We start from the raw sequence: 27,887 nt of genomic DNA, 5'->3' as shown, positions 1-27,887 counted from the left end.
TTTCCAGTGACCTGTGAATGTTCCAGCAGTATAGTCCAGCTATCCATCATAGTGCAGGAATATGAAAGAGTGATGCTACATGCTAACTCTTAATGTTTTCCCATTGATTTTCAGTGACAACAGAGGAGGAACCTGACATTGAATACAACGAAGAACATGATACTATCCAAACCAGTCATCAAGTGGAAAATGCAGATGATGATGATGAAGAGGATGATGATGATGATGATGATGAGGGCAGTGACTCTGCAAGCATGAAGTTGATGGTTTAAGATGTTACACAACAACTTTAGAGTCAGTACAGTTTCAGTTCACCATATGTGAACCAGCTGTAACAGATGCAGTGCTTGAAATAGGCCACTAGTCAAAAGCCAAGGTCTTAAAGTGGATGTAGTCCAAGTTCAGACTTAAGTGCTGTGCACAGAGATTGCAGATTGCTTAGCTTTGTGAATTAACTGTACCTCATAAACATGAGAATAACTTACAAGTTGTTACTTACTTCTTGTACCACTGTATGCATATTGGTTGTTTTGCATATAATTCAAATATTTTGTATCATAGTTCACTTACATAGTCATCCTGAGTGACTACAGGAGCAAGCTCAGAATGTTTAAATATTCCTTAATTTTAAGTTGTTTAGAACAATATTAACAAATGACCAGTATGATTGACTACTCTCCTGTGGCATACTGAGTGTATTAAGGCAGTCTAGTCTAAGTAAACTTAGTGGTGGAGTGTAATGAACGAACACTGAGACTGAGTCTAACAAACCCAAGTAGAAGGTCGCGTCAGGTAACCTTTGAGCGACCTGTGACCGTCCAATCAATAGCAAGATGGTTAAATAGACTTAACCAATGAGACAACGGCTAGTACTAAGGGATCAGAGGGACTTACAAAATATTAAGATCACTCCACAAACAAAAATCCACATATGACACAGTTATTTGACCTGCAGTATATATGCTTTGGGGTTTCTGTTGACAAGGTTACCATTTGCTAATGTTTCCTCAAGATGACATCCTTGAATATTGCTAAAAACACTATATTTTAGAATCTGCTACAAAACTTAGTCGGGCCTGTTATTTTGATGAGAAACAATATGGTTGAAGGGTCCATATTGGAAAATACTGAAAGGTTATGCATCATCCAATGTTGACATCATTGTTTGAGAAACAACTTCACATGCTTGTTCTCAACAGTAATTGTACCTGAATTTGTTCATCCTGTTCATATCTCGCATCAAGTAAGGATGCCACAACTTGGCTATTTCTGCAACAATATGTCATTTACATTTTTTTTAAACTTATTCACCATATACAGGTGACAGAGAATGGATGTCTTCAACATACATCTGTTGACTCATAAAAAGACTGTATTTAGTGTACTGTTGAGCAGTGTATGTCAGCATTTTCACAGAGTCAGTGCTTCAGGGCTATTGGTGTGTTATATAAATACACAATTTAAAGGCTGCTGCTACTTCACACTGTATTAGAATACATACACCTGGAAATTAAGCACAACCTATATGTTCATGAATGAGCCAGGGGTTTTTGCAGCCAATATGTGTTGGACATAATAGTAATCAATGATATTTACTGCCTACAACACTCATCCATATTGAAGAAAATAGGTCATATTTTGGGCTTCTTTAAGAAAGTTGAGTACTATTTTGTTCTTGTCAATCCTACACATATATGATGCCTGATGTATGTTTCCTATATTCCGTGGATCAGTCATTGCACTTGTTCTGGAGGTATGTCTAGCCATGCCCATTCAAAACAGCATCAAGCCCATTTAAAGTTTGAACAGATGGGTCTCTGAAGTTACAGTCTAATATGTTCCACTGGTGTTCACTTGGATTTGGTTTCCCTGAAGGAAGTGTTACCGTATCGTTCTGATGCAAGTGTTCCAGGACAGCGTATGATCTGAGTCCTAGCATCATCCATAAACCCAGGTCTTTTGGCCAACAACATGGTTCTCCAAATGGAGGATAACTGTTTTCTTCAGGATATCATGCTGATGTCAAGTTATGTTCAGATTGCATTTATAGTATCTCATTATGACTCATGTGAGTTTAGTGGTGGGCTTTTCAACTACAATCAATTTTTAATTGATATGTCAGCTCTAATTATCAAATTGCATTATTCTAGTTTAGACATACTACATGTGAAATCTTATACTACAAAGTTGTCTTGCTCTGTATCAGACCATATCTGATACTTCTGGTTGAAATCACTTTGCCTGGTACCCACCATGTCTTGAAAAAGACTTGTGAAATGGATGTTCCTTATCAAGCATTGACAATTCTTCATCTTCTCTCCTTGATATGAGGCTGGACTGGTGATGGCCTGACTTTCATTTGTTATTCAGTGTTTCTAAGCTTCAAATAGATTTCAGTTTGTTGATATCTAGTCTCCCTGCAAGGTATTCCAATATTTCTCACTCCATAATCTGCCATCTTCACACTTTAAACAGTTTGTGATAATGCTTTGTAATTTGCATTCAACCTTTGTTGAGACTTTGTACCAGCAATGTTCATGACCAATGTGTTGTAGACTTGTAATCAGTTACTGTGTTTAGGGCACAGTCTGCTACATCAGATATGTTAACTGTGGTTCTGTCAGTGGTATAGTGTGGGAACACTGTTTATCATAGATGGATAAATATTTTGTAGAAATTTCCATTTTGTGTCATATTAAATTTTTGTTGTGCTTAATTAAGTTCCATGTGTATATTATTCCGAATGTAGTAATAGTTTAGGTACAATGTGATCCAATCATTGCATCCATATTTTTTAAAGTTCACTTGTATTTTCTTACAGGAAATAGCTGTATTCTAAATTCAAATGATTATCTTATTTCTGTGATGACAGAGGCCAATAGATTTCATACATGTGAAGTAAGTATTGCAGTAGTAACAAAAGCTTTTTCAAAGGCAATGGTTTATTAACAAATTACAATATTTCTCTTTGCCCCTGTAGTCACCCTACCCAAAGTAACTTGTCCATTGAATCATATAACTGTTAATGCCAAGAGACATACTATGTAAAGCACATGTCTTTACTGACAATTAAGACTATACTTCATTGTCAGGTGAGCAGCAGTGCTATGTAATTCTTATGTTCTAATGAAATTTGTTATCTTTCAAGGGGATATAATATTTGTACAGATATTTAATATAGAACATAAATTAAAGCATGTACATTTTGCCTGGCAAGAAATTGTATATCCTTTAAATTACCTTTGATTGTAAAACCTTTGTTAGTTTATTTTGTTATGTGCATGTCTGTTATAAGTACTGATATGTTATTAATACTTAGTGAAAATTGAAATTATACACATGAATAAACATTGATAAATTCACATATGGTCATATTTCTGTACTAATTTCTACATGAAGCTTTATCTTACCTCACACAGGAATGTCACTTTCTGATTGGCTAAGAGCTCTTCTATTATTTTCAATGTACCTTGCTGCCAATAGCAACTCGTTTGATACTTTGTGGTAGTAATTCTCTATCTCAAATAACATTGACATACAAATAACACTGACAATGTTTTGTGAATGCAAATTGAGGGAAGGGTGGACTCCTAATTCTGTTTTTCTTGTAAGCAAAGTCTAGCAATGGCTACAATGAATATTCAACATGACAGGAACTAAGGCACATGTTGCATTAATTGCTACATGTTATCTTCTAACATATGTAAAGGCTAAATGTAGATAGTGAAATTAGTTTACTGAAAAATTATCTGAATGATACGCAAAATATACATCATTATAGTGAAAGCGTAATCGGAAGGATAGGGCAATTGTGTTTACTCTTGTTCAACTGACCTTCACCTCAAAGAAATTGCCCAATATGTACAATTTTGAAGTATGACATCAGTACTGGTGGTTTCTTACAAAGTGGCAGCTTTGCCGACAAGGGTACCCAGGATTTTGCAAGGATTCTTCTATTGATTCAGAGATCGTTTGTACATAATTGTGCAATGTAAGTAATCAGAATGATTCTAATTGTGTATTGTTATATGTTTTTTATCATTTTCATTGTAAATAAGAGAAGAAAACAGAAATGCTGATAACTACCATTGTTGTTCAGTGTGATTTTGCATCAGTCGTGGCGTTCTTATGAATTATCAAGTCATTGCATGGTATTTCCGTTTAGTTTGCTATTTGTTGCTACGATCCTCTCCTGCATATTCTAAACGGATTGAGCCACAATAAGCAATGATACTGTATCCAGTATGGTGGAAGCGCACTTCGGCATTTGTGTGTTTTGGAAAACATTCCAACTGATTCAGGGTTCATTGGCAACATTTCAGAATAACACGTCGAGCACCTAATCTCAGTATGTTGAAGCCCTAAGGAATTTTGCCACGAGGTCTGTTATTCCACCATCCTCGATAAAGTCAAGGGTATAAGTCTGTAATAGTACCCTGGATGCATCTACGTCCTGATAATTCAATCAAATTACACCCCTTTGCTGGATTTTTATTCCATCTAGTATCTATGCTGGGTAGTTAAACGTACCAATCACAAGGCATCTTTTATTACGACTAAACTTTGCTACACACTTTTTGGATAAGTACCTAAAGAGGCAGAAGGAGTTCAGTGTTCTAGCATAGATGTTGCATAGATCTTTGTTGACTCAGGAATGTTCAGCAGTAACCTCTTATCTAATTGGCTACTTTGAGAGCCAGCAAAGAGGTAGATATGATGCAGTTGTCGGGCCGAGCCCTTGATGCCTCCTGGGTAGGAGGCAGATTTACTGAATTTTTCAAGATTATCGAGGATGTTCGACAGACAATAACAGTGTCAGAGACTGCATGGTTTTGTTCATGGTTTTCATTTTAAGACATATTTCGATATTTTTTTTCAATGAATGTGAACAGGCATTTCTGAACGCTCAACTTGGAGCGCTGAGGTTGATTTGTGCCAGAGACCCATGTGCAAATTCTCAGTTTTAGATTGAATACAGGTTAAGCTTTTTAAGATCACAGTTAGAGACAAACAGCAAGAAAATTACTTATCAGCGTAAAAGGTCACATGCAACTTTGCAGATTCTGATAGCTTTCGGTATGCACTTACTGAAACAAATCATCAAAAAAGTAACTTCAACCAATAAAGTTGAAAAAAAAACGTAATGAAAAAAGCCTGCGAAATTGGAGTTCAAACGATTCACTAATTTTCCCCCAGTGCTTAGGGAAAAATTGATTTCAACAGCTATGCTGCGCTGCTCTCATAACGCATGCACAGGTTTATGGAGCTTGAAACAGTATGGAGTTGTGAGCAGTAGTCTAATCTTGGTTTGTGTACATAAACAAGTAAGTAATCTACTCGTTACATAAAATAACGTGTTGATTGTGATAAGCAGACTCCGTCACAGAGAAAAATGAATGTCTGGTTTATTGACACTTGTGTGTCTGCCTTTTTATCTGCTGATGACAGTATGCAATGCACAACTTCAATAACAGACTATTTGCAATTTGAAATTAACAGTGTTGCAGGCCATAAACAAAGGACTGGCTAAGCATATCGGCAAATGAACCAGTGGCCAGTGACAAGGCGTTGTTACACATGAGTGCACCTCCACTGGCCCTGACTGTTCGACTGTTTTAGAGGCGTTTTCAAAGTTGCTGAGCTAAAGGTGAAGGAACAAATTTTATGGATGATCAACTTCTTTATTTTCACAGTAGCGATGTTTCAGTATGAATTTCAGTATGAGTTTTCAAGCATATGGGAGGACAAGGTGTAACAGGTTTATATACAGGTACAGGAGATATTGCTGATTAGATTAACGATAACAAGAACATAATTGAGGAGATGAGATAACAAAAACATCAAAGTATAACTAGAGTCGTTGATATAACCAGTAATTAGTGTCGGGGTGGGGGTGGGATTACAGCAGACCAATTAATAGAGGATTAGTGACGGAAGCCAGAGATTAATATTTCTTGATTAAATTGTCGATTTGGGTAGGTAGAAATATACCCTGATCCCTGTTTATAGAAGGGTTGTGTCTGCGGATGTGAATAGCTTCTGCCAATTTTCTCTGCTTGTAATCATGTTTGTTGCTGGAGAGTGTTTTGATAGTGTCCCAATTGATTTTCTGGTCAGGAAATTTGGTAATATGTTCCAAAATGGAATTTTTTGTCTGCTTTGTTTGTTGATGTCTTGTGTTCTTTGATGCGAATGTTTAGTGGGTCCGGAGGTTTACCCAATGTAGTTGCAGCTGATGCTGTATACCACACCCTTTGGCTCTTGTTTTGTTGTGGAGTGTTTCCTACCATTTGCCCTGATGATGGTTTTGATGGGTGTGGCTGTGGTGAAGTATGTGTCAAGGCCTGCTTGTTGCTAATGTGGTGTGATGTAAGGAAGCGAGATGCGAACAGGAGCTCAGTCAGACTTAGTAGTTTTGGGTTTGGGTGCGGGGTTGATAGTGGAGTTGATGATGCAGTCAAGTTTAGTGGGATAGTAGGGTAAAGACATGCTGAGATGATTTAGTTCAGGTTTTTGGAGAGAGAGATGGTTACAGCATGGCGGGTGAGGGTGGAGATAACGTCAGTTTTAGTTCTGAGAGGGTGATTAGAATCAAAGTGGAGGTATTGGTCAGTGTGGGTAGGTTTGCGATAGACAGAGGTTTGGATAGTTTTGTCAGTATTGCGGGTGACAAGGATGTCAAGAAAGGGTAGTTGTGAGATATTTTCAGTTTCACGGTTCGGTTCGGTTTCATGGCTGCATTGTTCTGAGGGAAGTAAACCCAAGTACAAAATATTGCACTTTTGATTTGCAATTATAGGCTTACAATTGTGTTTATTTGTTTTTACTCAGTCACCAGTGCATTATATATATCATGAACAAGTGATAACTGTGTTTTAATTATGTTTGAAATTTTGGTTGCATTTGACCTTTAAGTTTTTTAGTACACTTAAAATATAGATTGATGACCTTGTTACAAGTGTCAAGCTAAAGTGATATATTGCATGAAAATGTTAATCTTGGATCACAACAGACACCCTGCAATTTAAACATTTATGATTTATGTTTATGGTGTCATAAGTGATTTTATTGTCACCGCCCCTGCTTGGGAACACCAGTAAGTTTGCTAGTTTTGGATGTATTCTAAATGAAAATTACGGTGCAAGGACAAAAACCCCACAGGACAGAAACCCTCAGACAAAAGACCCTTTGGACAAAAGCCTTATAGCAAAAAAAAATATGTATGAGACAGAAGCCCCACATTATGTTTTCTCAAGATGGTCTGAGTAGGAAGTGGGGCTTGAGGAGGAGGTTGGTCTTGAGAAATTGGGAATTAATTGTCTTAATTAAAACAGCTGGGGTTAATTTTAACCTGTATTGTCTCATGCTGAATCAGCACCGGATGTATGTGTTAAAGAGGAGTGGCTACTGGTGAGTACCAATGGGCAACTATTACATGATTATATATGTGTGTTAAGAGAAATACATTAAATCACATTTGTCTTAACGTATCAAACCAGTTATGTATTTGGAAGCACACAAATAAAATCGTATGTGTTTTCATGGTATTCTAAAAAGTATACAACACCAGCCCAAATCCGACAGCCCGCACGAATGCAAATGTTTATTTTACTAATGCAATTATATCAACCTAAATAACACTTCGTAGAGGATATGTTTCTTATGCAAACGTGTTGGACAAAGTGCAGCACTATATTCTCACCAGGAACACTGTATTATAAGCGTTTGGTCCAGCTTTGCACATTCCATCAGCAGCACCTTACCTTCCTTTATAGATATTTTCGTAGGTGGGTTTTAAACATGTTTCTTAAAGTTAACCCTATACATTCTCAACAAATACACACTATCACAAACTTGGCCCGCACTCTCAAAAACTTAATCCATGTACCTTGAATTGAGATTAAATCCATAGATTAGATTTAATGGTTTGGTTGCTGATGCTGACTGACATCTGGTGATTACAGGGGATAGTTGAAATGGTGCTGGCTAGACAACTGGAAATTGGAGTGTTGTGTATCTTATTGTTTTAACTCAAAGTTGACCTAGTCCCAACTTTCAAATTATAATGAATTCTGACTCTCAAAGCATAATACTGTACGTCAATAAACAACAAACAACATACTACGTACGTCAACAAATTTATATCTTTGATGATTTTAACATACTCAATGCAGTACTAACAAATCTGTACATTGGATGATGTCCAATCCTTAACACTTCATAAAATAGTTGTATGAAAGCTAAAGAGTTCATTATCATGACATTATTAACAAATATACTGCATACTTGTACTATACACAAAGTATATACATGGTAAAGGTAACAGTGCCTGTCTCAGAAGATTCTCACAGATAGTCTATGTCAATCATTCCCTTATACCCTCTTTCTTGGCATACAAAACAGAATCATGCCAACATGATTACATGACATGTATTTATAAAGCAAGTCAACAGGTACCAACACTTGAAGTAGACAAACCAAATACTGTGCCAGTCACTGTGTGATACTCTACTCAACAATAATATTCATAATGAATACTTTTATGGAGGATATCAAACTGACTGTAAGGAATGCTCAAGTTCAGTGAATACCATAGGCTTCTGAAATCCCTTTGAACAATAATCGCAGTCCCACAAAGTTCCACCTTTCCACCCAGTCGCATATCATCTTATTATTCACTATTCATTGGCCTAAGTGTACAGTCCCTTTTACATATATATATATATCATAAACAACTGTCTATTCCGTCACTCCTTCCTTGTTCTCAGCCCATGTACAAATCCTCTATACATGATCCACTATACATTGCAGCAACAATCACCTTTCTCTCCCCTCTTATCTGTAGTAAGTATATAAATACCATGATAGATTTACTAAAGGGGATCTTCCTGTCCAAAATCAGAGAAAAGTGTTTGGTAAAAACAAGTTACATGCATACTGTGTACAAGAAATTATATTCAAGAATATTTCTCAAAATATTAAGGATATCTGTAATTTCCGTCCAGTTCATGTGCACTTGAAACTATTGCTTTTCTGACTGATAGACAAACTTATTTGATGGTTACTATTTCCCTGCTTCATCAACCTTCCTCATAACCAGATTCACATCAAATTGTGTATTCTTGTTCTATAAATGGCAAATAAAGATTAAAACAGACTAACAAATGGAAACATACTAGGCAATATATAATTACATCAGAATAATTGAATATCAGTTTGTTTTTAAGCACAAGCAAATTTTCAGAATCTATCATTTGCTTGCAGAAATTACTTAGATTTCAGTATTACCTTAAATAAGGTACTATCTGTTTGTATGAATACCAGAAAACATACCTACTCTTGTATCAATATAACTATGTTTCAATGTGTCACACGATTGATCATTTCTCACAAAGACTCAACTAAAACCCCTTCGTGAAAACTGTCTACTGAGTCAGCACAACAGTTAGGTTCAAACATGCGAAAACAACCACTCCCGTATGAGTGCTAAATTTCATATATAGGTGTACCAGGGTCACCTTGGTTCCCACAGCCCCGTAAAAAAAGTAAAGTTTTGTCCAAATCTAGTTCCGGAAGACATAGAGTGTCTCAAATAAAAATTCTGTTGGTGGAAGTGCACTCCAATTAGAGATATTGCTTGTGGGATATAGAAATGCCAGGAACCAAGCTATCATGCGAAGCCTATGCCGAGATCTGATCAGGTTGTTTGTCCCTTCAGAAAGCAAAGAGGAAATACCACATATCGCAAGCCAGATATATGAGAATCTAAGGTAGTACAGACCCCGAGCCACAAAGAAAGACAACTTCTGACAAGACCAAAGTCTTCAAGACCCTGCTGGAGAAGTGTTCCTCCATCTTGCTCTCAGACCGAGAGAAACAAGTCCTTGAGCAATCAGTCCACATCTTCTACGAGCGCTACCAGATCCCTCACCAGTTTCTGGAACTGTATTTACTGTACTTTGCGAGTTCGTCGAAGATGGTGGATTTCAACATTGAAGTATGTCATGCACATAAATGTAAACATTTAAAATTATGTTCTAATAATCTGTAACTGTTCATTGACTAATAGGAATATGACAAATATTTTTGTTCATTTGGATCTGATTCCACTGGTTAGTTGTTTAAATATATTTCACTCCAAATATTTGAAAAACAGTGATCATCTTTATCTCTGAATTGGTTTCAAAAAAGAAACTGATGCAGATGTGGGTGCCTTTACTGGGAATGGGAAACAACCAACAAACTTAAAATATGACAAATTCAATTTCATTTATTTTCATATGGAGGCCATGTTGGCCATATAAAAATGAGATTTGAATCTTGACATAAATATTTGGCAGGTACAGTTGATCGATTGATATGATTCAAACAGAACTGTGAATATATGACATACTTTGCCCTTTACCGAGCACGCACAGCAAGAATCTTCCTCTGCACTACTTGGGGTCAGTATCGTGCCATGGACTGGCAAGGATGTAAACAAAATAATTTGTCTAGTCTTAACTCATTCATTAATAGAATTTTGTGGGGGAAAATATACCCATGTTTATGATGTATTCATGCTTCACCCATTACATTTGTCCAGTATTTATACTTTCCGTCAGTCATAGATTGTTGCAATATCATTTGGCGATGTATCTCATGTAAATGTTATGTACATTATATTTACTATTCAACCCATAAGAAACAGTTTCACTGTTTCCTTCATATTTGGCTTCCAAAGGATAGCAACTCAAGTATTGTTGCTCTTTGTGGCAGGTGGCCAAGTGCACTAAGCTGAAGTTCCGCTCCAAATAGTACTGAACTAACAGTATATTGACTAAGTATCTTTGTCAAGATGAGCTGAACAGAGCAACACGTAATGACTAGCATAGTCCTATGAAACAACCATAAGTGGGATTGTTTGCCAAAGTTCATAAAATTCTTCATATGTTTCATTCAACCAAAGTCTAATCAGACTGATCAAAAATACATATATTGTATTAAGTATAAAATAGTCACATCTTCATAGGTTGCTTATAATACAAGGCAATCAAGAAATACTTTTATTGGCACTGTTGACATAAATTCTAGACTTATGACAATATGATACCACCTTGTGTGAAGATGATTTCTCTACTACATTAATAGTGACTGAACAATGGAGTTATGATATATCTGTTGATTTATTGTTCAGTGGTAGCAGACAGGAATCAGTGCAGGTCATCCTGATGACTTGTGTCAAGAGGGGGAGGGGCATCTGGCATTGTCATTTTGCTTCCTGCCGTCAAGTAGCCAGCAACACTGGGGCCAGTAGGTCCTGGAACAGAGACAACTTAGCATTTCAAAAACACTATCCATTATAAACATATGGACATCAGTGAAGTTACATACTTCAATAGCAGGAGTAGACGACTAGCGCACCTTGACAGGGTAGTATCTGATGTCACATGTAACACTTGAGTAGATGACTGGCACACCTTGACAGGGTAGTATCTGATGTCACATGTGACACCTGAGTAGATGACTAGCACACCAAAAGAGGGTAGTATCTGATGTCACATGTAACACCTGAGGAGATGACTAGCACACCAAAAGAGGGTAGTATCTGATGTAACATGTAACACCTGAGTAGATGACTAGCACACCTTGACAGGGTAGTATCTGATGTCACATGTGACACCTGAGTAGATGACTAGCACACCAAAAGAGGGTAGTATCTGATGTAACATGTAACACCTGAGTAGATGACTAGCACACCTTGACAGGGTAGTATCTGATGTCACATGTGACACCTGAGTAGATGACTAGCACACCAAAAGAGGGTAGTATCTGATGTAACATGTAACACCTGAGTAGATGACTAGCACACCTTGACAGGGTAGTATCTGATGTCACATGTGACACCTGAGGAGATGACTAGCACACCAAAAGAGGGTAGTATCTGATGTAACATGTAACACCTGTGTAGATGACTAGCACACCTTGACAGGGTAGTATCTGATGTCACATGTGACACCTGAGTAGATGACTAGCACACCAAAAGAGGGTAGTATCTGATGTAACATGTAACACCTGAGTAGATGACTAGCACACCTTGACAGGGTAGTATCTGATGTCACATGTGACACCTGAGTAGATGACTAGCACACCAAAAGAGGGTAGTATCTGATGTAACATGTAACACCTGAGTAGATGACTAGCACACCTTGACAGGGTAGTATCTGATGTCACATGTGACACCTGAGGAGATGACTAGCACACCAAAAGAGGGTAGTATCTAATGTAACACTTGAGTAGATGACCAAGACATTTTGACAGGTAGTATCTGATGTCACATGTAACACTTGAGCAGATGACTAGCACTCCAAAAGAGGGTAGTATCTGATGTAACATGTAACACCTGAGTAGATGTCTAGCACACCAAAAGAGGGTAGTATCTGATGTCACATGTAACACTCGAGTAGATTACTAGCACACCTTGACAGGGTAGTATTTGATGTCACATGTGACACTTGAGTAGATGACTAGCGCACCTTGACAGGGTAGTATCTGATGTCACATTAACAGTTGAGAAGTTCACTAGCACACCAAAACAGGGTAGTAACGCTGATCATAATCAAAACATCATGCCAACTCTGTAAGTTTTTTGCAGAATTTTGTCCTAATGATAAAAATATTGACACAGTTCACTGTTTGTTACGCGGGAGGTGTGCAGAGAAAGGCAAAGCCAGGTGTTCAAGAAGCACGCCCACAAGTGCCGAGAAAGTTATTTATTCATTAACCTGTGCTGTGCTGTCTCCATGCTTTCTTGCACACCTGGCTGTCTCTTTCTATGCACACCTCCCTCGTAACAAACAGTGAACTATGTCAATATTTTGATGATAGTTTGTTAAACAACTTTCTTATTTAAGGAAAAATATTCTGCAAAAACCTCACAGAGTTGGTATGATGTTCTGATTATGATCAGCGTTTGATTGAGTATGTTATGTTTATTAGTTTTCGTGCTAGACTGCACTTCATTGGACAGCTTTTGAGCCAAATGAACTAAAGCACACCTTCATGGGGAAGTATCTGATGTCACATGCATCCATTGTGTCACGTTTCACACTAGTCCTTAGAAGTACTGTTTCTGCTTGAGATGGTCAGATTCAATTGAAACCAGACAAAGAAACAGGTGTTTGTTCATTTTACAGATGTACACTACATCAAGCACGACTCTTAAATCAATCAGTGATTTGGTGTTGATTCATGCACTCATTGTACTTTTCATACAACTACAAATCAAATACTGTCTTGGTAATACTTCCGTCTATATCCCCCCTAAACCATGAGGCAAGTTTGAATGGCATATTTATTTAGACATTTCTTTTGAGTGGAATTTAAGGGGGGACATGATTGGATGACTGAATTAAAGGAAGTAAAATGATCACATTCACATTTAACCCTATGCAGCCACAGCGATGACATCAAGACGATATCCTGGACAATCACAAGTATGTTTGTGTTTTGTGTATAGATACAATTCTAAAACAGTATCTGATGATTTTTTCAAGCCTGGGTGGAACCTGACATTACATAGAAGGTGTGTTATTTCAAGTCTGTGCTCTCTGTATCCTTAATGCCAAAAGTGGGCTGTAGTGGGAGTCATATACAAAATCAGATTCTAAACTTTCTGAACATCATCACTGGTTTGAATAAACCTACAAAGTTTCATCTTGTTTTGTCCTTTGGTTTCTCAGGAGGAAGAGAGACATTTTCTAAACAAGCAACAAACATTGTAGAAATAAATGTTATCACGACCATCTTGCATCCAAATTTCATGTTCCTTGTGCTCTTAAGTTGTTTTTCTCTGTGACAAATATGCCAAGTTAACTTACTGCCTCAATAAAAATGCAATTTTGAACATACTAGTACTTCTGGACAAGTCAATACAAATATTTCAGCGCAATAAGGTAAAATGTTTATGACCTCACTGAGCTCAACTGTACACATCCCCACACAGCTACATAAGACGAATTGACTGGGATTTCCATGTGATCCCCTCTAAAGAGAAGTAAGTCCTACCTGTGAGATAGCCTGATATGTTGGAATCGGTGATGAAGAGGTCATGTCTTTGATCTCTGTAGTCCTTCCATACAGCTGACTTTTCGAGGATCCCTGTAATCTGTGAACACATCATACAGTCAGGTCACAGCACATTCCATCGGAGAATGCCCTATCTAAACAAATCAATATATATTTGGAAAGATTTTGCATAGAATGAAATCAGAGGAGCAGCCTGACCACAACCCTTTGCTACATTTTCTCGAACTGTGCCTCTCACAGTATTTATCACGAATGCTTCTGTTTCAAAGACATTATTAAAGTTCTGTGAACATTTATTTCAAATGTAGTACAACTTTGAAACAATTTTTTATGCTTAAATCACTAAGTTTTAGTTATTACAAATGACTTAGCCAAATATTACTAGTTGAAACATTTTGATGCACACTTGAACCCCTGATCACCTCTAGCTCTACCATTTAATGTTACGGTTTCATCATGAACTTCCTGCCACTAAACATAATTCCTACCAAGTTGTTTCTGTTCCTAGATTTCATTCACTTAATGTCATCAGCATCATTACTGGAACACCATATGTGCTCTAATGCCGTAGTAAATTGCCATGACACACAGTTGTTGAAATTCTGTCTGAGATTCTTTCCAAATAGCATGATTTGAAAATGGGTATGTGCCAGACATGGGTACAAGAAATATAATTCACACTTATTTGTTTGAACTTGAAACACAGTGAGACAAGACCTGAAAGCACAAAACAATGTCACCATATTGTAGCCCTCTATCCAAAATGCGTAATGATAATGATAATGCTGATTTTGCTCACTAAGTGTTTCACACTTTACTTATAGCTGGAAAATAGACCATATATGCATGGTGGCATGACTAAATGGAGTGTGAATAGTGAGGGACCATAGATTATCCATGGCAGCAATGATACAGTTGAGACAGTTGCACACAGCAACCAGATGAAGAAGCACACCTGTTCTCCATACAGTAAACTCCTTTGCATGGCTTTCAGTGCCTTCACAATCTGAGCTTTGGTGGCTGCAGGGTTATCCACAGCCTCAAGGCCTCCTTCCAAAAGTCGAAGAAGGAATGGCAGCAAGTCATTTTTGAGAGCCTGAAACAGAAAAGGCAGAATTTCAGTCAACAGAGCATAATATACTCCTTGTAGTGGCCTGGGACTGGTATCCTAACTCTAATACATTGCCAAGTTCACATACTCCCTATCGTGGCCAGGGAGTGGGACCCTCACACTGATACATGGCTACAGTTCACATACTCCCAATAGAGGCCTGGGAGTGAGACCCTCACCCTGATACATGGCTACAGTTCACATATTCCCTGTAGTGGCCTGGAAGTGAGACCCTCACACTGATACATGGCTACAGTTCACATATTCCCTGTAGTGGCCTGGGAGTGAGACCCTCACACTGATACATGGCTACAGTTCACATACTCCTGTATTGGCCTGGGAATGAGACCCTCACACTGATACATGGCTACAGTTCACATATTCCCTATCGTGGCCAGGGAGTGCGACCCTCACACTGACACATGGCTACAGTTCACATACTTCCTGTAGTGGCTTTCCATTTGGAAAGCATATTTCGATGGCATGCAAACACTGAAAATAATCAAAATACCCAAAGGCACCAGTTACTCTAATACATTTACTGCATTACATAAAAACACTGAATGTTTTTCAAGTGTTGGATCAGAATAGGATTGGAGTTGTGCTGTCAATGGCTTCCAGGTTGCTGCCCTCCCTTGGTCTGGCAGTGGGACATCACTCTGATTCAGCCTCACTGACAACACACTGGTGACCACAGAATATGAAGGGGATCATCAGAAAACACCAGTTCATGGTGCTGTAGCATTACATGCCAGAAGTGTTGATGGTACACACCTGATGGTTGAGGCAAGTGTACCAGCACATCAAAATCTAAATCGTCCAGATTTTAACCAGTACTTTTGACATAAAGTTAAAGATGGCACACCCCATTTTCTTCCTGACATCATGATGACCTGTCAGATGGTCCAATTAAATCTACACAATAGTCCCCATTTGCTATGCTTTTCAGCCAAGAAATGAGAGGTTCCACCAAATGTAGCGTTAACTCCTAAACAAAATCTAGGTCACAACAACAAAAGTCAGCTTTTATATTTTGTTCTTTTTTTAAGGAACCAAACATCACTGGAATGATTGCACCTGAAAACATTGCTTCACCATGATATCCAATAGGTCTTCGGTTCCAGTAGGCAAAGTCTTCATAACTTCAAGATCTTCAGCTCAGTAAGCATTCTGTTTGTGTTCTGACACAAGCTGAGATAGTAGTAGAGGATCACTTCTAACTCTGGCATAGAATGGGGAGTTGATACTCCACTAATATGACAGCTTGCAAGTGTAGGAGATAGTGTGTGTGTCAAACTAAAGTAGTCTGATAGATAGATCTTTATTATGCATGAAGGCCACCGGCCCATTTACATATAACACATATACAATCAGAATATATTGGAACATGACGTAGAACAATTAGGCGTTTAACAAAGTCTGTCTCTTTTTGTAAGCAGTATATATATATTTGCATACATTTAACAATGATACCCTGGACGCTGAAGATAACAAGCTTTTGAATATACATATATTTGGAATTCGGTTATAGACATGTGGAAAATAACGTAGTCTTTCTTCAGAATAATACTTGCATACTAAAAGAAAATGGAATTCATCCTCTATACCAAATTTACAAAGAGGACATGTGCGTAAAGATACATCAATATTTAACCATCTTCCTTCATGTTGTTTCAATCGTAGTAAGCCTGCTCGGAATTTAATAAGAACATTACGATATTTAACTTCATGTATAACACTTAGATATTTCTCAGTAACCAGCAGACTTTTACACTCTCTATACAAATTGTAGCATGAACTGCTGTGAAGAGTACAATGCCAGGATTGGTAAAACATATTTATACATACATCTTTAAAACATCTAAGGAAATCGACTTTATTACCTACACCTTGTGCCAACCATACAAAGCCAAATCCATGTGAAAAAAGTATATTACGAATATGAGAAGCATAATTATTTTGCCCAATGTTATCTAAATACAATAACATGTCATATGATTTTTGGGTATTCTACCAGGGTGCATTTCTGTAAGTTTTAACCAATATTTAATAACTCGACATAAGGCATTTATGTATAAAGGATATCATCCGCATTCACCATATATTATAATGTTAGGCGTTTGTAATCCTACATTTAAATATCTCTTACATGCGAGGACATGAATTTTTTCAATGTTTTCAATGCGGCTAACCCCCCATATCTCCGCTCCATAAAGTAATATTGGTTGAATTTGTGAGTCAAATATTTTAAAGAATACCTTTGGATCAACCACATCAATCTTTTTAAGTTGTATAAAATGCCCTTTTTCCTCTCAGTGCTAGATCGTTTGTACATTTATTCATTTTAAATGTGGATGAAAATATAATACCAAGATATCTATATGAATTCACAACATCAATAACGGAGTCCTTATAATACCATTTTTCTTTAGCTGACAATCGCCCACCTCTTCTAAAAACAACAATATTGGTTTTATCCCGGTTAACTTCAAGTCCCCATTTATCAGAATATGATTCCAAAATATTCAATTGTTTCTGTAGTCCTGAGACAACGTCGGATATGAGAATGACATCATCTGCAAAAAGTAATAGCAATATCTCTAAAAAGTCAGGAAACAGCTGTACACCAAATTTACCATTCTCTACAATATCTGTGAACAATTCACCAATAAAGAGGGAAAAAAGAAGTGGACTTAAAATACACCCTTGTCTTAGACCGACCGGGCAGTCAAAATAGTCTGTGTGAACGTTATCGTTGCATCTTACACATGCTTTAACAGATGCATATATACTTTTTATCGCCTTTAACATTGTACCATTTAATCCAGAGTTTTGAAGACAGTACCAAAGTTTATATCGCGAGGCAGAATCGAACGCTTTCTTAAAATCCACGAAAGCAACATATACTTTTTTCCTTTTTCTTGATAAGCATTTCTGAATTATTGCGTTTAGGGTGAAAATGTGATCAGTTGTAGAATACTGTTTTCTAAAGCCGGCTTGGAATTCGGGTATTTTATCTCTTATCGTTGCCCATGTTGTAAGTCTGGTATGAAGAATCCGTGTGTATATTTTGCTGAGTGCATTTAGAAGGGAGATACCTCTGTAATTATCGGGATTGTCTCGTTCACCTTTTTTACGTATGGGGATTATAATTGCTTTAGTCCAATTGTCTGGGAAAACACCTTTATGAAACAATGTATTAAAAAGCTTTCTAAGAAAAGGTAGAATAATATGTGTACAACATGTAAGCATTTCAACAATTATACCGTCATTACCTGGAGATTTCCTCTTTTTAGATGATCTAAGGCTAATTTAATTTCGGAATCAGTGAAATCACATTCAAGAATAGTTGCATCTATATCATCAGTACAATCCTTAGCATCTTGACATTCGAAAGGTACTATATCACTGGTCACAGTTCTATTAAAAACTGTATTAAAATGATCGAGCCATATATCTTTGTCGATCGGAGGTTGTGGCTTATTTCCTCCAGAAATGAATCGGAGCTCTTTCCAAAATGCTCTTGGATCTGATAATGTTGCATTTAATCTATTTCTACTTTTGAGTTTAAACATGGCCTTTGATTTTCTACATATATTTTTATAGTCATTCCTTAGTTTGCAATACATGCTTCTTGTTTTGTTTGATTTTTGTGTTCTAAATCTTCTTAACGAACGTCTTGCTTCTCTTTTAGCAGATTTACAATGATGATTATAAAATGAAGTATTGGGGTTATTTTTGTTTCTAAGAGGCTTTTTCATACAATCAGCGGCTCTAAAAATGACAGATACAAATTCATCAAATGGACGATTAACATCACTCCACTCTCTATATAATCGTTGAGGTCTTCATTCCCCCACAGATAGCTTAGAGATTGTAGATATACATCAATCTTGCTATCCTCCCACCTATATCTACACTCACCTCATGATTGTTCATGTTTACGTTCAGCCTCATTGTCTGTCACTTCGGTAGTGCAATTCAAGTGTAAACTCACTGGCATATGTTTCGACTCTACACGAGTATCTATATGCATATATTTACAGATCTGATGTACATCAACAGAACTAATGAAATAATCAATTACACTACATCCTTGATTAGAAATATATGTAAAGTTGCCATCCAAATCTCCATTTGTTCTTCCATTGAACAAGTACAGCTTGTGAGGAAAACATAGACCTAAAAGCTTATGGCCAAACGTGTTTATAACGTTATCGCATGAATGTCTCTGGTCGAGTAACACAGGGTCTTCATCCGGGAAGGCACTGTTGTCGAGCTGGTCAGTGTCAAAAGTCTCTGGTGGGTTGTTACCACTACCCACTCTAGTGTTTAAGTCCCCACAGATGATAACTTCTGAGTTTGAGTCGCGATGTTGAGTGAGCCATTCATCTAGCATGTCGATGGGAATAGATTTATCGACTGCAACATAGAAAGTCGAGCTGGCAGGAGGGACATACATTCCTAGTATGATGATTTCTTTGTGCGCAATGACAATGTTTTTCTCTATTTTGAGGCATACAACATTGTTTATGTCAGTGAAAACTTGTTTGCAGTGAGACGCAATGGTGCGTTTAACCAACATTACAACCCCACCTGATAATCTGTCATACTTAGCTACCCTATGTGCTTTAGAAATATACATAACATAGGATGAGAGCTCAGGTATGGAAATGACATTGTCTAGAAACGTTTCTACTAAACAGATAATATCATAGCTTCGTATATACTCCGTGAAATCGATATCGTTAAGTTTTGGGAGCAAACCGTCAATATTCCATGTTAAAATCTTTAAATTGCATAAAGAAGAACTGGAATATTCTGCACCTGATGTTTGCTGTCTTGTGTAGTTGTGGGTCTGGCCAAGTCCCTAGCTGTCGTCCATAGAGGAGTCTAGGTCAGGAGACGGGGGAGATGTCAGGTTGTTGCCCAGGGCAGCGGCTTGGGCTGAGGCTGAGACTGAGACTGGTGTAGAAGCTTGAGAGTCGGGACGCATGCTTGTCCTATAGGCGGACTGTCCGGGACCCCTGCTCGTCCTTGGTATGGATGTAGCAGTCCTTGTGCGGGTTAGTCTGCGTGGGATGTCAGCTGGATGGTCTCGATCCGGGTTAGCTGGTGTTGTCACAAGCTTACCATTTTTGTAATATGCTACAAGTCCTTTACTCTTACAGTCCGCAATAGTCTCTCTTTATCTCTTGGTGAGATCGTTAGCCACACTGATATTTACCTTTCTCAGATCATCACGATGCTTCAGTACAGCTATTTCATCCTCTGTAGTCGAGAACTTGGCAATCATTGGGCGTAGTTTATCATTGTCTTCTTGTCTCCGACCTATACGGTGCTCTCGTATAATGTCTGACCCTCGCCAAACCTTAACCACCACATTACTATTGAGAACAGCGATCACTTTGTTTTTACAAGCATCGTAGTTTTCGTCCCGTTGTTCATCTATTCCATACAAGATAATATTATCTCTTCGACTAAAACATTCCAGTTTATCGAGTTCGGACTCGTGTCTTAAGACTACAGATTCAAGATTTTCAAACTTTTGATTCATAGCATCTATATCAGTGTAGATTGACACTTGTTCATTTGTCACTCTATCTATGTCTACCCATAAATCAGATAGTGAATTATCCAATGAGGAGCACTTTTCAGCTACTTCTCTTATTTGGGATTTTATGGCACTCATTTCAGTACACATCGATTGTTGAAACTCACAAATTTCATTCAGTATGTCAGTTTTGATCTCCGCTTTAACAGCATTGAGGTCTTTCATTGTCAATTGTGGGCCTGGGTTTGTCTCTACATCGTGTGAAAGGATTAGGTGTAGTTTAACACTGTTGGCTGGGATCATGAACTGTTCAGATGATGTGATTGTTTGATCTTGTCGATGACATGCATGGCTGATCAAGGGACCTCGCACAGTGACGTCACCAATGTACACAATGTTTTCAAAATCCAGGTATTCATAGCATTTATCACGGAGGACATTACCTTGAAGAAGGTAGAGGGTAAACCATAGTGCACAGACAGACCACCTGAGAGGCAGATCTGATGCTGTGGTGTGGGGCGAGTATTCACGGTCTGTACCAACATGGCTCACCTGTCTCGTCCCGGGTGGGTGAACAAACTGACCGAATCTCGCTCTGTATAAGTCCAACATTGTATCCTCTCAAGGCAACCAACTAGTGCTAATGTTCTTCATGTACCAATATTAGCGCTGGCAGATAGTTTGATGTCTATTTAGTTGATCATATTTGTCCCTGCTCCGCTGAGTACATGTATACACCAGGGGAGGTAATAAGTCAAACACAGAATAACAAGCATTGTCACTAAGGTGATGTAATCCCCTGATGCATATTATCAAATCAAACTTAAAAAGAAATGAAAGTGAAGGTCGTAGTTTAAGATGAAGTAAAATGTCAACAAAACATTACTCTCTATTTCTCTTGATATCTTGCACTTCAGTTGTTCAAACACAAAAATATTTTGAAGAGTCACTTAGACCTTGACCAATGTATGAAACTCCTAAAAAACACAGATAACCTAAACATGTTGCTGTTAACATGTAACCAGACCTGTATGAAAAATAGGAAACTAATATAAGATGTCACAATAATGTTATTGATGAACTGATGTGTGATTGTGACAGACTAAAGCTTGATGCTGAATATGAAGAAAATACAGTGAACGGTTCTCGAGATATCTCGCTGACAGGCTTAACATGCAGCTTTCCATGCCTAAGTGTAATCATGACCTTGAAAATTATGTGAAGGTCACCAAAATCAAACGGACCCTGCACCTTCCCTAGATAAAGCTTGGTGCTGAATATGAAGAAAATCCAGTGAATGGTTCTTAAGATATCTTGCTGACAAGGTAAAACGTTAAAGTCCCCTTGTGACTTTGAGATGAAGGTCATGGTCACCAAACCTGACCGAGACCTTTGTTTTACTGTGATAGACCTAGATACCAGATATGAAAAGAATCTAATCAATGGTTCGTAAGATATTCCAATTTGTACATATGTACGAATGGACAGAGACTATATATACACCTGGAAATTAATCAAGCAACACCCCAATTTTTTCTATTGGAGCAACTTTGAAGTGTTCTGACAATCAAAATATGCCGGGTTGATATAGTTTGACACTTTTTTATTCAACAGACGATCTCTGACAAACAACTTAAAGGGAAAAAGTATCAAGACTTTGCTTTATTGCAACGAAATCCAAATTCTTAAAACTGTCTTAAATTCATGAAAAAATGGACACAATTTACTATTCATCCACAGACGTTGTTGTCAGGTGTATTAACACAAATGTCACATGGAAAGAAAGAACAGTCATCTGAGAGTCTGCACACCGACTTTCATCAATATCTAGTGTGTCCTCCCTGCGCACGCACCACCGATTCCAGACGCCTCCTCATTCCTTGGATGAGTCTCCGGATCTGATTCTGGGGGATCCTGTTCCACTCCTCATGCAGGGCAGCCGTCAATTCGTTGAGATTATGGACTGGTGGGTCTCTCTGCCTCACACGACGGCCAATAAAGTCCCACAAATGTTCAATGGGGTTGAGGTCAGGGCTCATGGCAGGCCATGGAATTCTGTCAATTGCATTTTGCCGCAAAAAATCATTTACAGCATGCGCCCTGTGAGGTCTAGCATTGTCGTCCATAAATATGGGTCTCGTTGCCAGAGGATGGTTCTCAAAATGAGGTACCACAGCCCTGTCAAGAACCTCCTGTTGGTAACGAACACCGTTAAGGTTGCCACGGATGGTAATGATATCCAACTTGCAGTTCATGGAAATGCACCCCCATACCATAACGGAACCTCCCCCAAAGGCCACAGTCTCCTGGATGTTCCGTGGAGCCATTGCTGTGTTCCTCTGCCTCCAGACCCGAGTACGACCGTCCACCATGTGCAGCAAGAACCGGCTCTCATCTGAGAAATGGACCTTCCTCCAAGAGGCAATGTTCCAGTGCAAACGGTCATTACACCAGGCCAGTCGGGCTGCCTTATGGGCTGGAGACAGTCTGGGTCGCTTGATTGGCCTCCTTGCCCGGTATCCTGCAGCTTTCAGACGATTCCGAACAGTCCTGTTCGAGATGAGTCTCCCTGGAAGCCACTCCTGTCTCAACCGAGAGCTCGAGTCGAAGGACCTGCGCCGTACAAGTCTCAGTAAAGCTCTGTCCTCCCGGACTGTGGTCTTCCTGGGTCTTCCTGGTCTAGGCAGGTCTTTAACTTCATTAGTGGCCCGGTATTTTTTCAAAAGTTTTGAAATTATGGAATGATGTCGTCCGATTTGAGTCCCGATTTGTCTTAGAGACATACCAGCATTCCTCATGCCGATTATTTGCCAACGAGTGGCCTCTGATAATTTCCTACGTGCCATGACATTGAAATGAATGAAAAACCGAATGCAATCGACAACCTGCGCTTGTAAACACCCCAGGGAAAAAGTGCATTTTTCGAAAGTTGAGGTTAAAGCAATGCACGTGCGCTGTGCAAGCTTCACGCGCGTCATATCAACCCATGAAAAGCTCATGCTGTATGTCAATACATCAAAATTGAATAATCAATCATCAAAATTACTTCGTTAAACTTTGTTAAGTTTTTATGTGTCTTTGAATTTGGTGTTGCTTAATTAATTTCCATATGTATATATTACATTCCCGTTTTGTGCATCCTCGTTATCTCCTGGCCCTATCAAGATATCGAGGATGCGTTTCACGCTAAACGTGAACTCTCAGGTTTCAACCCAGATAAAACCAAAATCAGTTCTTACTTCAAACAGCAAATCTACTACATACATAAATGGAAGGATCCAAAAGGAGGAAACATGTGGCAATAAGGCAGCAGCTTTCCAGAAAACCATTTGAAGAGTCATTGCAAGTCTATATGTCACAGTTAACAAGGATCATTAATGACATTCTAGTTTTGATACTCAGTGAGCACATCCTGCAATATGCACAAGCGATAAGATGCTAGTGTCCACGATGGTTTGGTATGTACAACGGGTCACTACAGCTGATTACAATTGGTTTCGTCATTGTGATAGGTACATTTTAACATAATATTTATATTGTAAAAATCCTGTCAACCATCGATAGCCAGTAGTTAGATAAACTACTCGGAAATAAGAATATGTTCAAAGGAATTGTTTTAAAAGTGAATTTACGAATTCATAAGACTTTGATTCCAAACAGAGTTGATGCTTTCGATTTCATTTGTTTATTATCTACTTTTTTCATAAAGAGAAATTCAGCTTGTATATTTATTTTGAAGAAGCATTACCATAACATGATTGTTAACTGCACTGAAAGGCTGATATGACGTAATATTGACAATGTTTCAGGAACTTGATGCCATGGTCGCTAATGGCAAGCCATGTGTGTAAATACAGATTAGTCTTAACAGTTGCTCATGGTCACAGTTATATTGAAATCAATATATTAAATATTATTGCAGCTTGTAAAACTCCATTTTAGAGTTGATTTAACTTCAAAATAGCAAGAATATGAGATATGATGGTTCGTTTAATGTCAAGAGGAATTGTTTCACAATTATTTGAATTGAATTGGGCCAGCCAAGGTACAGGAGCATATCATATATTTTTTTTACCAGATTTCAGTTATGGATGAAATTTGTTTCTGTTGTAATTCTCCCCATGTAAACCTGAAGTGTGCTTCTCACTATATATTGGGTCATCTCTTGTTTTCCCAGAATAACCACATCTGAGGTTTTTGTTTTGGAGGGACAGGTTTTACTTTTTTGCTAGAAAGACCTCTTCCCAGGTTTTACTTTTTGTAAGCAAGACCTCTTCCCAGGTTTTACTTATCCTAACTTTTTATGAATATCAACATTCAAATGATTCATGAATGTTTGAAATCATTGAAAAATATTGTTCAAGATTGAGCTCAAAGTACAAATGTTTTCCCCTAGCGAAATTGGAACTGCAATTCTCAGAGGCAGATGCTGGCGAAGGTGGTGGGATTAAATTATCTACTTATAGTTACTCTCATTAAATTGATTTTACATACACTTCAGTTATTGTTTTGTAGCTTCATTAAATAGTGTTTCTCCTTGGCATATTTGGCAGGATACAGCACCCTGCCCTTTTCATTCAGCACCCTGCCGTTTTGAAGCACTGCATTATCTGCCCTTTGAAAAATCCTATATTTTCCGGATCTTAACGAAGGCAGGCATCACCTCCGTTCCCGGATGTTTATGTTGTGCAATAAAACTACTTATTTAACTAAGTCCCCTTTAATATTATGATTGCGAATAGGTTGTAGTATTTATTATTACTTTCTATTTCTCCTTTTGTTCAGACGACCCCACTCTGAAAGGATTTTTTCAGAAGCACATACATTTCATTTAGATTTTGTAGATAAAAAGAATACCACCTCATTTGTGATAGTTAATTTTAGCAACTCTGTTACTGGGTATATCTGCTGAGTGTTCATATACTTTTTGTAAATGTAGGAATTACTAAAGCAATGATTCCAAATGAAAGAGGCAAATATCAAATATATATTGGACATGTCTATTTCTGAATGTATCAAAAGTTAATTTACTGCACTGCATACATGCAAATATTTTTATTGTAAAATATTGGTAGAAATGATAAAGCAATTATGTATGTATATTTAATTTGAATTTGGTAGATTTTGTGGTGGATGAACAAAGGCAATTTTTACCTGTCTCCTAGTCAAAGTGTAGTCTTGAAGATTTTCAAAACTTTTGTATATATATGATATTTTACCCTCTTATATCCTAAATTGAAATGCAATTGAAATTTCAACTTTTTTTGTGTGTATGAGTGTGTATTTGAGTAAATTTAAGTGGAAAAGCGTACGTGTTATACTTGTTATAGGAATTCATTGCAAGATTATGTTTCTATCATGAATGTTTACGAAAATGTACTTTCATTATAACAAGATATTTTTAATGTTCATATTTTCTTAATATTCAAATGATATTCTCTTCCTACTAAATTACAGAATACAATAAATTTTGTCTGGAACTTGAACTGACTTGAATGTGTATTTCAGACCTGATGTGGAAGATTTGGCACTTTTTTGTTATGAGAAGCATGACCCAGTCCCTCAACCAACTCAGAAGATGCCGTCACAAGCTTGTGTTCCATACCAAGTGGAAACAAGATCATCCCTGGCCAAAATATGTTAAGGATGCAAATGAACATGGCGAATGAAGCTGCTTGATGTTCCACTCTCTCTGCACTAAATGGAATGTAAAAGGACGAAATAGATCCATGGCTGGGACACAAGTTAGATGTCAGACTATAAGACTGGACAAAATTACTCTGCACAAGAACTCTCAAATGCACCAGGTCAAACTTGAAAAGAATGATGCTATGTCCATTCATGACAAATTTCATAGTTATTCTGAAACTGAATAAGAACAATGAACTTGCATCAAAGCATGCCAAACAGGCCTTAACGATGTCAACCACAGTAAAATCCTGTGCCCTTACTTGTTGTACTGTTTTTAGTTTGCTGAATGCCCTTTTGAATTTTCAAGTGCCCTTTTTTCTATTAGATTACCCTGCCCATTCATATAATCCTGGGGGAAATACTATTAAATGCTCATCTACATTGTAATAACCCATCATTGACGTTATATATATCAGGGTCGGGAAATCACTGCCCCTCCGGTTTTACATTGTTTACCAAAACCTTGGAGGTGTGTTTTCTTCTATACTTAGAAATTCAAGACCTCCAGTGTACTGATGTACATGAAGCATACTTTTCTTCTGAAGGACACTGTGTAAAACTACTTCTATGATAATCAATGAATGAAACCACAATGTTAAAGTGAAACACTGTGCCGAACTACTTATTTGTATGAAAGGCATAATACACAGAAACAATGATACAATGCTTTTAACTGACCAATAATTTGAACATTGAGAAACAAATCAAGAAGTTGTTATCCATAAGATTTGTCCTGTATTACTACACCAACTTCTAAATGCCTTTGAAGAATCACAAAGGATTGCTGTGATGAATGCAACTGTATGAATGCCAGCATGAACCATTTGTTTCTCACAAGACGGGTAGGGTGGGCTCTGGCTGTGCAAGACATGGGTAGTACATGCAGAGCACATGTATTGTACTTGGAAAGTAAGGTATTGGCAGCCAGCTGTATCCCACTTCATTGCAACACTAAATACCAAACATTAATAATATATCTAAAGTATATCTTTGGCTGGTTCATGGATCAAAAGTTGGATCAAAGCCTCCTCCTCAGTTTTGTTTGCAAGCCACTGGCCTCAGGACATTCTCATCTGATGCAGGCTTACTTTTTCAAACAAAGCCTCAGAGTTGGATTTGATCTTTCACATATGATCTCTCTACCTGCAATAAATACACTCTAATGAAGTAATGCATTTCACAATGAACTTATACAAATAAATGTTTCTAGGATGTTAATGTTCCCATCATATAAATGATTTCATCAACTGTATGCTACACACAGATGTATGACACCCAAAAACTATTTGTCTAAAGAGACCAACCTGTGACACCAGTTCCTCTTCTCCTTTGTCAAACATCTTGGACAAAGCTTCTGCAGCCAGTGCAATCATGTCTCGTCTCGCTTTCATTGCAAGCTTCATGGCACCAATACATTCTGTGGTGGCCATACTCCGTATGCACAGCTAAAAACAAAAGACATGA

At 37.8% G+C, this 27,887-nt stretch overlaps 2 protein-coding genes and 1 pseudogene across 2 annotated transcripts in view; 1 reads left to right on the top strand and 2 right to left on the bottom strand.

Annotated features, from left to right (window-relative positions):
* LOC137298859 (transcription factor Sp4-like) overlaps window positions 1–3,011 on the top strand; it is a 32,616-nt gene extending 29,605 nt beyond the window's left edge. The window contains exon 7 of the mRNA XM_067831191.1: window positions 115–3,011. Coding sequence (XP_067687292.1) covers window positions 115–272 — 158 coding nt within the window. The 3' untranslated portion in view covers window positions 273–3,011. The remainder of the gene's footprint in view (window positions 1–114) is intronic.
* Window positions 3,012–8,122: 5,111 nt separating this feature from the next.
* Window positions 8,123–27,887, bottom strand: part of LOC137298857 (dnaJ homolog subfamily C member 13-like) — a 318,010-nt gene continuing 298,245 nt past the window's right edge. Inside the window, exons 53-56 of the mRNA XM_067831190.1 lie at window positions 27,728–27,868; window positions 15,023–15,163; window positions 14,047–14,146; window positions 8,123–11,299 (exon numbers count right to left, since the gene is read on the bottom strand). Coding sequence (XP_067687291.1) covers window positions 11,193–11,299; window positions 14,047–14,146; window positions 15,023–15,163; window positions 27,728–27,868 — 489 coding nt within the window. The 3' untranslated portion in view covers window positions 8,123–11,192. The remainder of the gene's footprint in view (window positions 11,300–14,046; window positions 14,147–15,022; window positions 15,164–27,727; window positions 27,869–27,887) is intronic.
* LOC137297745 (uncharacterized) lies at window positions 16,580–20,735 on the bottom strand (annotated as a pseudogene).

Source organism: Haliotis asinina, chromosome 10, assembly GCF_037392515.1.
Source record: "Haliotis asinina isolate JCU_RB_2024 chromosome 10, JCU_Hal_asi_v2, whole genome shotgun sequence".
Lineage (NCBI taxonomy): Eukaryota > Metazoa > Mollusca > Gastropoda > Lepetellida > Haliotidae > Haliotis > Haliotis asinina.
This window is presented reverse-complemented; position numbering and strand designations above follow the sequence as displayed.